The following is a 13,462-nucleotide window of genomic DNA, read 5'->3' as shown; positions in this document are numbered from 1 at the left end:
TTCTAGCTCAGTGCTGAAGCTATGTCTAGTAAGGTGGGTAGGAGGGGATGGTTGACAATATAATCTGGAAACAAAACATCTTAAAGTTTTACCAACAGCCCAGCTGCCAATCTATCAACAAAGAATACGATGAACTAAACTGTGCACATGGATTTAAGTGGCTTAGCTCTTTCCAAAGTTACAACACTCCACTATTCATTAACGTGACAGTATGTGACTTTTGTGTGTGTGTGTGTGTGGTGTGGTGTGTGTGTGTGTGTGTGTGTATGTTTGGAGACCAGTTTCTTCTGTGTTACCTCTGGCTGTCCTGGAACTTGACTTGTCTGCCTGAGTGTCTTGTCTTGAGTGCTAGGATTAAAGACGTGAGCCACCATCACCTGGCTGAGCTTTACTTTTTTTTTTTTTTTTTTAATAATGTGATTTCTGTGACGAATGTGGCACTAGTTAGTAATAATCACCCGGAAAGAAGGAAATATCGGACTCACTTGCGATAAACCTTTTCTTTTTTTTTTTTTTGTCTTCCCTCCAAAAGCAAGTATGCCAAACATTACCACTACTTTGGATCAGACTCCTAATTTCTCACTTAGCCATTTGTGCTACCGAGGAGAGCCACTTCTTTGAAGACTTCATTTCTTTCTCATAAATAAGAACAGGGAGCTCTGATCTGAACGCTATTAAGTAGTTATTAAGGCCTTTCTTCCACACACCGGGATATGCTTTCCCACACTCCGCTCCTTTCACCCAGCGCCCTAATTCCGACAGCTATGGAGGTAGGAAAGGGAAGTTCTTTAGTAAAGACAAAGGCTCCTCTGCCACGTGTCCCTCCGCTGACCCTTCTGCCCACACAACCTTCCGAAGACCAAGAGAGCTCCCCTCAGCCCTGACTGAGGAAACGCCGGGTCGCGGAGCGCTGCCAGCGCCAGGCGGAAGCTGCGAGCTACGAAGCCCCGCGGCTCCCGCCCGCCCGGGAGGGGACTAGGGCGGGGCGCACACACGGAAATCCGTCCAGGAGGGCGGGTGGAACCTGGGGAGTGAGACTTCCGGTGGCGCAAAGCGTGTCGGGATCAGCTTGCGGCAAACCTCCTTCCCCGGCCCGTAGTGAGACCACCGTTAGCGCCGCTTCTGCTCCCACAGCCGGCTGTCGGCCAAACCCTCGGCCGCGGCGGCCGCCGCTGCGTCTCCCACAGCTTTCAGCCCCGTCCACTGGGTTCCCGGGCAGCCGGCGTGCGTTCAGCTGCGGCTTCGGCAGACATGTTGTGAGGAGGCGGCGCGGGTGCCCGAAAGATGGTTCGGCCGAGGCGGCTGCAACCGCTGCTGGTGGCGGCGGCCGCGGGGGCTCCGGCTCTGTAGAGCCGACCCTGCTGTGTGTCCGCCGGGTACCGCGGCCGGACGGGTACTTCTGGGTCTTGCGTGCGCTCCCGTGCTGTTTAGGTTCGGTTAGACGACAGCACCAGTCCGTTTGAGGCGACACGCAGGGTGGTTCTTCAGCCCTGGGAGTGGTGTCCCGTGAGCCCTCAGCCCCCGACCTTTCCTTCATATTCACACTAAAATCTCTCACACAGTGGGTGTTGCCTGCCCTCGAGCCCGCTCCTTCCTGGTTTCTGCACTCTACTCTGAGCCTCCCAGATCCCGACATCCCTCTCCAGGGACAGCCTGTTGAGAAATCTTCGTGGAGTGGTGGACCAGAGGCGAGGAGTTTAAAAGTTGGGGCTTGAAAGACAGGAAAGTGCGATGGCTTCCTCGTCTGGCAACGATGATGATCTCACTATTCCCAGAGCTGCTATAAATAAGATGATCAAAGAGACTCTCCCTAATGTCCGGGTAGCCAACGATGCCCGAGAGCTGGTAGTGAACTGCTGCACTGAATTCATTCACCTTATATCTTCTGAAGCCAATGAGATTTGTAACAAGTCAGAAAAGAAGACAATTTCACCAGAGCATGTCATACAAGGTAAGCAGTTTGTGTGGGATTTGGTTTAAATGAAGGTCTAGGGGAACAGTCCGGCTAATAGAGTAACCACTTAGTGTCACAGAGCCTTCGTTCCACTTCACTAGTAAGTGCAGTTAATAAAAACTCAGAACGGCGCAGAGACAGACGGCTTGGACCTTAAGAAATACCGATGTAGGCATTCTTCGGACATTTTTTTTCCATCCAGCTAATGCAATTGAAGGAGTGCAAACATTAGGGTCAATAAACACCTAACTAGTACAGTTTCCAATCAGGTCTTAAAGCAACAAAAGTTAACTGCCTACAGCTAAACTTGGATAATAACAACTGAGAAAGGAATCTCAAAGTTCTCTTGAAAAGTTAAATTTTAGAACTTCAAGCATGAGTTCAGTCAGACAGAGTACCTCTTCCTCACCTGTGTAGAGGAAAAGATTCATTTTTTGAACACAGGGTTAGAAAAAACTCTTGGGCTGTGGTTGGAGGGCAGTGGTATCATCTACCACCTAGATGAGGGTCCTAGGTCTGATTCCCCGCATTGAGTTTAAATGAAAGAAAAAAGTTATCGACATGAGTGTGTTCAGTGTTGTAAAGTTAATTGCTTTCCAAAAAGGAAGTATAGTTTTGCTTTAAAAAACGCTAAGATGACCAGGCAGTGGTGGTGCACGCCTTTAATCCCAGCACTTGGGAGGCGGAGGCAGGTGGATTTCTGAGTTCAAGGCCAGCCTGGTCTACAGAGTGAGTTCCAGGACAGCCAGGGCTACACAGAGAAACCCTGTCTCGAAAAACAAAAACCAACCAACCAACCAACCAAACAAAAAAAAATGCTAAGATGGTGGAACATTCACCAGGTAACCAAAGCAAGTGCCACATTTTTTTCTTTTTGATTCCCTCCAACTATTGATTGTTCTTTGAAAATTATTTGTAAAAGGTGACTGGGTCAGGGTGGGGATGGCAGTCCTGGGGTTTGAACCTAGGGCCTGACACATGCTAGTCATTGGTCTGTTGCTGAGCTACAGCCTGTCTTTCCCTCCTGATGTTCTCGTTTGGATGTGTATGTATATTTAAACTTTTATTGAAAAGACATCTAAAAGTTTCGACAGTTTCTTATGCTGGAAAGGATTTGCAGTAGGGATTTGGGAAACTGTTTTGATGGGTACAGGGAAAGGAGACAAATGTGCTTTTGAAATAATTTCTATGGCTTTTCATGAACTCTTATGAGAAAGTTACATTCAGTTTCAGATAGTAACTTCTGGTTTATAATAATCTATTGAAAGTTTCTATGCGAACAATTTCTTCATTACTTTTAAAGTTAAAAGGAACAAATTTAATTATATACATTTATAAATATCTATACTTTAAAATTTTTACTTTCCTGTTATTGTAGAATAGAGAACACATCTTTTCATATGGAACACATCCATTTTCCACTGTCAGTATTGACAAGAAGATCAGTTGATTAATTTTTGAGCCTTTATCCTGTCTGTGCTGATGGTAGATTTAAAATACACCCTGCTGTGATGTGGGTGTCTCTCAAGGCTTGAGGACTTCTGCATAGCTGAAGTCGATCCCAGTAAGTAGGTAGTGGAGCCATGATGGTATATATGTGTATATATATGTATATGTGTGTGTGTCTATATATACACATATATATGGGTACATGTATATAAATAATCATTTTACATACACATATACTCTGCCATTTCAGCACATAGTAGACAATTAAGAAAGAAGCAATATTTTTTTCAGGGTTAGGAAAGGCAAGATGCTAACAGGATCCTACTGTGTCACCTAGCCTGGGCTTAAACTTAGAGCCTCTTCCTGCAGTCTCTTGAATACTGGGATTACAAACGTGTAACCGCTATTCCCTGTTGTTTATTTGATTCTTTTGTATGTGTGTGCTGGACTCAGGGCCTTATGTGTGCCAGGCAAGCACCGCACCAGAGAGCTGGGTTTCCAGCCTACATACTTGAGTCTGAAAACTAGTATTTTTTTTTTTTTCCTACTTGCTTGGTTTGCTGAGTGGTAAGAAAAATGGAGGCCAAGTTGTTTTTCTTTTTGAATTTTTAAGTCTTTGAGAAGATATTAACAAATAGCTAACATTTCCTTTGATTCTTTATGAAGGAATAGAAGAACCACCTTTGTCAAGCATCAACTTTTTAATGAAAACTGAAGAGTTCAGTAAGATCTGCCTAAACATTTGTTTGTACCACAGAAGTGGTGATTGTTCCAAAAATCTAAAAACACAATCTATCTTCTTGGGGGAAGGCTCATTCTTTTCTAGGATATAATTAGAGTTCTGATTGACATGATGATTGAAATGCAGCTGTAGTAAGCCATGTATTAAACAGTTCAACTTTGGACTATGCTAGCTTCAGTTTAATGCCTGACTTAGAAAGTTACACTGAAAGGCTATTTTCCTTTGTGTGATGATGGCAATCCACTAATGTTAGAAACAGAATTAGCCTGTTGTCATTCACAAATTTACCCTCTTCTTGTAATGTTGCCATTAAGTATGTAAGAATATCTATACTTTTGCTCAAATTAGTGTAGGTTTTACTTCCATTTCATATTATGTAACCACCTTAAGTTTTGAGAACCTTTCTCCCTGTACCCACTTTGGTGTTTGTTTGTTTGTTTTTGAGATAGGATTTCTCTGTGTAGTTCTGGCTGTCCTAGAACTAACTCACTTTGTAGAACAGGATGGCCTTGAACTCAGAGATCAGCCCATCTCTGCCTCCCAAGTGCTGGGATTAAAGGGAAATGCCACTACCACTGCCCAGTTAAACAAGAAAAAAGGTTTCTTGAAAGAGAATTTCACAGTATAGCCCTGGCTGTCCTGGAACTCTGAGATCTGTCTGCCTCTATCTACCCCTGCCCCCGCCCCCTGAGGCCTGGAATTAAAGGTATATGCCACCATACTTGGTTTATTATTTTTCTTAAAATGATCTTTTTTTGAAGATGCTATTAGAAATTGAACCCAGGACCCCATGTATGTTAGGCAAGTGCTTTCTATCTCCTTAACTTCACCCATAGTCCGAGGCTTTTGTTTTTCTCCTTCAGCCTCACACTTACTGATGTAGTTAGCATTGTGGTAAGAATATAGAAATAAATGATTCTTGGTCCTTAACTGTTTCCTAGTTTTATGGGAGTACTGTACCATGGATGACATGATTGCCAGGGGTCTTCATGCCAAGCCGATAAAGCAAGAATCTACTCTGACCTACATCATCTTGCTGTATTTTAAGTGAAAAATAATCATATTCTTCCCTCCCACAAATGAGAAACTACAGAAACTAGAGGTTGCTAATTTGTGTGTGTGTGTGTGTGTGTGTTTTTTTGTTTGTTTTTCGAGACAGGATTTCTCTTTATAGCCCGGGCTGTCCTGGAACTCACTCTGTAGACCAGGCTGGCCTCGAACTCAGAGATCGCCTGCCTCTGCCTCCCTCCCAAGCTGGGATTAAAGGTGTGTGCCACCACTGCCCGGCTGTATGTTGTTTTTAATCCAAACTGTGTTTGTTAGAATGAGTCTTTACTCAGATTAATTCAGGTACTTTTAGAGCTGCTGCTTCTTGAAGTAGTTTCCTTGTGTCCGACATGCTTTTCTGTCTATAGGCTAACAGGACAGTGGAGCAGCCAGCCTACAAGAGAACACCTTATGCACAGCTAAAAACTGTGTGGGTTTTATAGCATCCTGGGCACTTCACATCCATGAAGTGGGAATTGGGGCTTTGTACCAGGTGCTTTTTTTTTTCTTTTTATTTCCTCTTGTCTTTTGGAGAAGGATGAAGATCTTTTGCCAGAAGCATGTTATTCTAGGGAGGTCATCACTCCCTGGAAAAAGTTGATTTGTGTGATTTAAATGGGGCTATACAGTACTTATTTTCTTTTTTAAGTCTGAAATGTTCAAAGTTCTCCTTTATTGGGACACATGTATACTAATTACTACACTCTGGAGTAATGGAGGAAAGAAAATTTTAACTATACTTTCATTCTGTCTTTCTGTAACTTAATATGTGTTCCCTGCCTTCTTTTTTTTTTTTTTTTTTTTTGGTTTTTCGAGACAGGGTTTCTCTGTATGGCCCTGGCTGTCCTGGAACTCACTCTGTAGACCAGGCTGTCCTCGAACTCAGAAATCTGCCTGCCTCTACTTTTCAAGTCACTGCCCAGCTAAAATGTGTAGCCCAGGCTGGTCTCTAACTTGTGATCCTCCTGCCTCTGCCTCCTTCAGCAAATCCTACCAGCGTGCACCGGCCTACTTTTTTAAAGTTGGAACTGTGTCATTAACAAGTAAATTCCAGATATTTGCCTTTTTTACATTTAAGAAAGTGACAGACGTAATGATGCTTGACTTACTATGAGTGGCATATGAAAGATATTTTTCTTATTCAAACCATGTGTTACTCTCATAAGAAATATAAATTTTAAAAATTAGGGAAAAATGAAGGCCTGTGCCTTGAAGTGTTCTGTAGGCTTTTATAGTACAACCAATTTGTTCAGTTGTTAAGAGCATGATGCAGCTCTTATAGAAGTATTTGGGTTCCCACATACCCATTAGATGCTTTACAACTGCCTGTAACTCCAGCTCCTGGGGACCCTGTGCCCTTATCTAGCCTCTTGTGGGTACTACACTCACGTGTACCGATCTCCCCTCTCTCTACCCCCAATTCATGCACACAGACAAATAAAAATAAAACTTAAAGAATAATAGGTTTTTTTTTAAAAAGCATTTATTTATTTTATTTATATGACTACACTGTATGTAGCTATCTTGAGACACACAAGAAGAGGGCATCAGATCCCATTACTGATGGTTATGAGACACCATGTGGTTGCTGGGAATTGAACTCAGGACCTCTGGAAGAGTAGTCAGCGGTCTTAACCACTGAGCCATCTCTCCAGCCCCAAGAATAATGGTTGATAAAAATATTTTGTCGCCGGGTAGTAGTGGCGCACATCTTTAATCCCAGCACTTGGGAAGCAGAGCCAGGTGGATTCCAGCCTGGTCTTCAGAGTGAGTTCCAGGACAGCCAGGGCTATACAGAGAAATCCTGTCTTGAAAAACCAAAAAAAAAAAAAAAAAGAAAAAGAAAAAAAATTGTCTTAGAAATAAGTAACATTAGAAAACAACAGTCTTTATCTCCCAAAGGGATATTAACCCAAAAAATAAATGTTCCTTATGTGAAAGAAAGCTATTTTTTCTTCACCTTTTCATTCTTTGATTTCGGTAGCACTAGAAAGTTTGGGCTTTGGCTCTTACATCAGTGAAGTAAAAGAAGTCTTACAAGAATGCAAGACAGTAGCATTAAAAAGAAGAAAGGCCAGTTCTCGTTTGGAAAACCTTGGCATTCCTGAGGAAGAATTATTGAGACAGCAACAGGAATTATTTGCAAAAGTAAGTAATATATTTTGAATTACTTTCATTAGAAGGCTACCAAAATCAGTGTTCTTTTTTAAAAAAAAAATCATTTCATAAGTCAACATACCTACCTAGAGGATTCTTTCTCCAGCGCATTGCTTATTACAAAGTCAGCTGTTTAAAACTTGGCTAGTTTGACTCTGGTCCATCTAAATGGTTGCACCAATCCGTTTTTTGAAGAAAAGAATTCCAAATACTTCTTGGATTTTATCTCTTTTTCCAGATAGAGTGATCATTTAAAGGCATGGAACTACACTTAGACAATTTTAAGCTTTAAAATGATGAGCTGATAAGAAGTACTCTTCCAGATTTTATTATGAGTGAAATACAGGGGAAAATCTGACTAACATTTTCTGTGTAGCAAGGTGTTGCTACAAGCTGGTTTTGAATTTACAGTCTTCTTGCCCTCCAAGCACTAAGATAAAAGGAACATACCATCAAACCTCACTGCATTTTGAGCCTTAAACATTATCAGGCATAAGATCCAAGTAGCATGTAATAAGAGGTAGAAAGAATTGTGGTTAAATATGCATGCTACTCTTCTAGAGGACCTGGGTTTGGTCCCCAGCACTCAGGTCGGGAACTCCAAGGCGATCCAACCCTTTGTCTCCTGAGGGTGCCGGTGCTCGCTGCACACATATTCTGCAGATACACAAATGCACTACATAATTAAAATAATAAAGAGAAAAACGTTTTCTAATATTGACTGAGTTCTGACCATTTGTTAATCACATTACCAAGCAATTTGTATATATTAGCTCATTTAATCCTCATAAGAAGCTATAAGATGGGTTGGAGAGATGGCTCAGCAGGTAAAGGTGCTTGCTTGCTATCTCTGGAATTTTCCACTTAATATTTTGGTTGATTCCAGGTAACAGAAATCATGAAAAGTGAAACTCCATATGGGGAGACCACTGCACTGTTCCAAGTGCATTTGCTTTCCTATCTGAAATCCTCTTTAGATTCTACTACCAATAGAGGCTAGTTTAAGTAAATGGGCCTTGCTTCTTTTCTTTATTCTTCCAGTTCCTTTCACCAATACAGGAACAATTATTTATTAGGTCTTTTGAGACAGGATTTCACTTGTAGCCTAGGCTGCCTCTGTCTTCCAGTGCTGGGATTATAAGAGTATGCCATCACACCCAGTGTCCAGAAACATTTTTTGTGCTGGCTGTACCAGTTTGTCCTGTACTAGCAACAGAATCCAGTCTGCATTTTTTTCTGTTCCAGAACTAGCCTAAACCTGTACCCTCTTGGGTGTGGGTCCCCACGGGTGGGTTTTCTATGCTTTCATACTTTAGTGAATACACCTGCTCTTGGGAGTCTGAGTTTAGTTCTACCAAGTCCTTCAAGCATAAGTCTTAAATACTCAGGCCTCTTCTTCTGTTTAGATTTGTGACTGCTGCTTTTATTTGGCATCTCCCTGGTGTCTTAGTGTTCTTTTGCTTTTTTAGTTACCTGTTACCTGGTTAATGTCTTTTTACTTGTTTCAGTTGGTTCCCAGAACTGATGTAAACTCTCGCCTGATTACACCCTGATGTGTGCAGGAAAGAGAAAACAGTCTTTCAGTTTTATTTGAAATAAGTATACAATTTAAACAGTAAGTGAAATCTAGGAAATTTTAGGTAGATTGGATAAAAAGAAGAAAGACAATGAAAATGTAAAAGTATGGTATACATTTGAGAAGCATTTTATGTTTTATGTTTCTTTTGAAGCATGAGGGTAGAAAATTGTAATAAGAACTCAGAAGAAAATATCAGGGTAGCTGTTGTATTCTCGATAGTATTTTGCCCTAACTGTACTGGAGACCTTTAAAGCAACCGAAATTATGTTTATGTGAAAATTATAATTGAAGGGACAGAAAAGAAGACAGAAAAGAGAGCCAAAGAGAGACTAATGCTATTCTTTTTCCTGATTAACCTTTATGTTTGTTTGTTTGTTTGTTTGGGACAAGGGTTCCCTTGTAGCCGTGGCTGCCAACTTAATCTGTATACCAGGCTGGGCTTGAACTCAGATCTGTCTGCTTCTGTCTCCCAAGTGCTGGGACTAAAGGCGTGTATCATCATCACCCAGCTCTGTCAACCTTTTTTTAAATAAAATATTTATTTTTATTTCATGTGTGTGGGTGTTGCTTGCATGCAAGTTTCTATACCACATGTGTACATTACTTGCAGAGGGCAGAAGAGGATGTTGAGTCCCTTGGAAATGGAGGTAACAGGAAGTTGTGATGACCCATGTGGTGCTAGAAATCTACCTCTGTAAGAGAACCCAGGACTCTTAACTACTGAGCCACAGTCTCCAGCCTCTCAAATGACCTTTCAGTTTCTTCAGTTGAACTAAAAATATTCAAGTTATTGTTTTCTAAAATATATCTTAATTACATAGTACTTGGAAAATATCTACATTTAATGAGTAAGTCTGTTAGTTGATTTAATTTACATTTAACTAGAATGTATACACTTGCTTTTATGTTTTTAATTCTTAGGCTAGACAGCAACAAGCAGAATTGGCCCAACAGGAGTGGCTTCAAATGCAGCAAGCAGCTCAACAAGCCCAGCTTGCTGCAGCCTCAGCCAGCGCATCCAATCAGGCAGGATCTTCACAAGATGAAGATGATGATGATGATATCTGAATCGCCATCTGGGCTTCTGTTTCCTATATAAGAAAACAGTGAAAGAAATGCTTATCTGTAATTTTGTATGCATCTTGGTGGACTTACCATTGGTGTTCTAGAGATGTCTGCTGTCAGGTTTCAACTACTGTGCTATAGTAAAACTGTCTCTTTGAACTATTGAAAATTTAAGTATAATATCAACTTTGAATTTGTAATGGTGTTTCTGGAATCTTAGACCAGTGTGAACCCTTTATTTGGTCAATAAACAGTGTTACAGAAAACTTCAGGTTTATAAAAAATACAGTGAAATTTATAGAGATCTCTTCATCTGTATTTGTATTTTCTCTGCCCCTTTAACTGAACTAAAATTGAGAATTTATATTGAGGTGGGGCATGGTGTGATGCAGAGTACATTGAATTAGGTTGGTGAAAAAGTTCAGTTCTATATAGTATCTAAATTTTTTTGTCTTTTAAAGTGAGTATATATATAGGCAACAATTATATATGCTCAGATAAATATACTTGCTTAGAGGAAATCTCAAATAAGACATTCAATAACTAGGAAGGAAATGTATTCACTAGTAGTTGTATAAATTTGGTGAGTTATGTTTTTGATTTTGTTACTGTTTTGTGTAGCAATGAAGACTAGTTTTATTATAGTATAATTTATCTTGAACTACACTATGCCATTTCAGAGACTGACTAATCTTGAAGATTGTCACAATTCTTACTATTTCACTCCAGTTCCGTAATTGTTCATAGTTTTAGTTGCTTAGTCCATTATTTGAGTATATGGGTAGGACTTGAGAGACAGTCACTTGGGTTCTGTTAGTTTAACTGCGGTTCCTAGATATTCAAACCTTTGCTAGGGGAAATAAATGAAAGCTAATGAACATGTTTGCTATGAAAAAGGGCTTTAAATTTTTATTTAACATGTAGTTTACTTATTGTTTAGTTTTAGTGTAGCATTTACATTTTCTTAACTAGGTGGCCTAAAGAATCCAATGCTAACTTTTGATATGACATCATTGTCCCCTCATCATAACTTAGTGATAGCTTTAAAAGTTTTGTGTTTGCTTAAAAAGTGTCATAACTGACCAGCCCTATGTGAAGTATTAACTTGCTTGTTAAAAGGGAGCAGGTTTACTTTGGTTTCAGTGCATAAAGTGTGGTAGTGTTTGTGAGAGGGATTCAATGTATTTGGTGAAATGGCATATTACTTATATTTTGGAAACAGAAAAATGCCACCTAAGATTATATTATGTCATCTTAAGTCATTAAGTTCCTATGTCGGTTGCCAAGCCATTTAAACTTCTGTATTCACCAAGCCCCAGAAGAGATTCTAGCTGCTAGGATTTCAATTTCAAGAGCTAAGAAATGTTTATAAGTATTAGATTTCTTAATACTCATATTTTTCAGTTTTAGAAGGGAAATTTATATGCATATTGTTATGCATTTATCAGATATTCTTCCCCCATATTACAAAAAGGGTAGTAGTTTTGCTGAATGTTTTATGTTGAAATTATTTCAAGGTATTTCATGGATATGCCCATGACATGTTTGGATAAACTAGAAGGAATTGTTTTTTTTCTAAAAGGTTAAGTACCAAAGGTAGGTAGTTTAGTCTACAGAAATAAGTTAGTCACTTTTGACTTTTCTAATTTGTACTGTAACATTCTTTTGTTTTAAATATATGTTTCTCAAGTAAACAATTTAGGTAATTTTCCATACCTTTTTCTTTCTGATGCAGACTTCAGGTTAATTAATATTTTACTGCATCTGATGGTGTATTATATGTTTGAAGCCTAGTGACTTTTAATTTTGATGTTCTTGTTATTTCATATGCTGTATTCTTCAAGCAATAAAATTCTGATGTGTTTTATAAATTGTTTTTATATCTAATGATTATAGGGCAATTTCTGTTTCCATTTTCACTACTTTGGAGAATGGTAAACCTAAAAGGCATTGGTTGTTTAGTATGTAGTACCCCCATCTTATTAGTTTACTGCTATTTCAGAAAACAGTTTTTGTAATGTCCAGATTCAGAAACAACAAAGCTCATTAAGCAGTATCTTGTTATTAGCATTTAAAAGTCAGAGTTATTTGTTGCAGTAGTCATTAGAATGGTTTAGTCTTTGAGAAACAAAATCCCTAGTTTTTGAGAAATAAAAGTATTTAGTAAATATTTTCCCATCTCAAATAGATTTTTTTTCCAGCAGATTAGAAGAGTGACATACTAAAAGCCCCCCCCCCCCTTTTAAAGACAGGATCTTGCTTCCTCAGCAAGCGCTAGTAGCCTCATAGTAGCAATCTCTTGCCAAAAGGGGAACTATTTTTTAAAACTTTGCATACCATGTATATAAAAGAGGGCACAGATTAAAGTTTCACAAACTAAACATAGCCCTCAGATAAAAACACAGGACATTGTCAGAAAATTAAAAGTCCTTGCTCCTGTCTTTTTTAATGTGCCTGTATGGGTGTTTTCTGTATAGGTATGTCTTTGCACCACATGTGTATTGGTTGTCCAGGAGAATATTGGATTCTTAGAACTGAATTACAGCAGGTTGTGAGCCGCTGTGTGGATGCTGGGAACCAAACCTTGGTCTTCTGAGAGAACAGCCAGTGACTTAACTGAGGTGCCATCTCTCTGGCCTCAGAACTTAATTTTTTTTTTCTATTTAGACATGGTCTCACTATATAGCCCAGGATGGACTTGAACTTACAAGAGGACTGTTTGCATCTGCCTTACTAGTTCTGTGATTAAGGGTGTGTACCACCTGCCTGGGTTCTACCCGTTTTAACAGCCTCTCAACAATAAATTATTTTTGCCTTGAAAAAAATTTTAGGTGAATGTAGACATAGGTCATCTGCCCTTTTTATTTTTCATGTTCGTGAATGTTGCCTTTTATCTATAGCAAGTACTTAATGACTTTAAAAAAGAGATGTATTCTCTTACAGTTGTTTTGATCTGAAGTCCCGATCAGTTTCATTAGTTCAAAATCAAGTTATCAGCAGAACTGGTTCCTTCTACAGATAGGTAATGGGAGTCTTTCAACTTCTGACTTCTTTATTCTTTACTAATGGCCCTTCCTCCACATCCAAAGCCTGTTTTTGTCTCCACACCACGTTCTCTTATAGTCAGGTATTTCTCTACCTCTTTATATTCCAAGATGATTCTCTAGTCAACAAGATCCTTAATTACATATGCAGAGTCTCTTCCCAGATAAAGTGATATTCACAGGGTCTAGAGATTAGAACCTCTCATTGTTCAACCTCTCAAAGTTAAAATTCACCCATGTTGTCCTATGTAGTTGTTTCATTCTTATTGCTATATAACATTCCATCTGTATTTTAAATACTTCGAGAATTTGTTACTGATTTTACTGTTGATGGGCATTTGAGAATTTCTAGTTCTGGACTTATAAGCAGTGCTATGGACAACATTCTTGTCTTTTTGTGAATGTATGCATACACTTCTGTTCAA

At 39.4% G+C, this 13,462-nt stretch overlaps 1 protein-coding gene across 1 annotated transcript; it reads left to right on the top strand.

Moving 5' to 3' along the window:
* The first annotated feature begins 1,028 nt into the window (after window positions 1–1,028).
* On the top strand, window positions 1,029–11,864 carry Dr1 (down-regulator of transcription 1). Its single transcript, XM_028782426.1, has 3 exons — window positions 1,029–1,951; window positions 7,177–7,340; window positions 9,850–11,864. The coding sequence occupies exons 1-3, from the start codon at window positions 1,732–1,734 to the stop codon at window positions 9,994–9,996; spliced, it is 531 nt and encodes a 176-aa protein (XP_028638259.1). The 5' UTR covers window positions 1,029–1,731; the 3' UTR covers window positions 9,997–11,864.
* Window positions 11,865–13,462: the final 1,598 nt, after the last annotated feature.

Source organism: Grammomys surdaster, unplaced genomic scaffold (assembly GCF_004785775.1).
Source record: "Grammomys surdaster isolate TR1022 unplaced genomic scaffold, NIH_TR_1.0 751, whole genome shotgun sequence".
Classification (NCBI taxonomy): Eukaryota; Metazoa; Chordata; class Mammalia; order Rodentia; family Muridae; genus Grammomys; species Grammomys surdaster.
This window is presented reverse-complemented; position numbering and strand designations above follow the sequence as displayed.

Excerpts from the sequence above, each read along its gene's own strand:
- Dr1 (XM_028782426.1), top strand. The coding sequence starts at position 1,732 with ATGGCTTCCTCGTCTGGCAACGATGATGATCTCACTATTCCCAGAGCT. Across the intron at positions 1,952-7,176 it reads ACCAGAGCATGTCATACAAG|CACTAGAAAGTTTGGGCTTT; the intron begins GTAAGCAGTTTG and ends TGATTTCGGTAG. Across the intron at positions 7,341-9,849 it reads AACAGGAATTATTTGCAAAA|GCTAGACAGCAACAAGCAGA; the intron begins GTAAGTAATATA and ends TTTAATTCTTAG.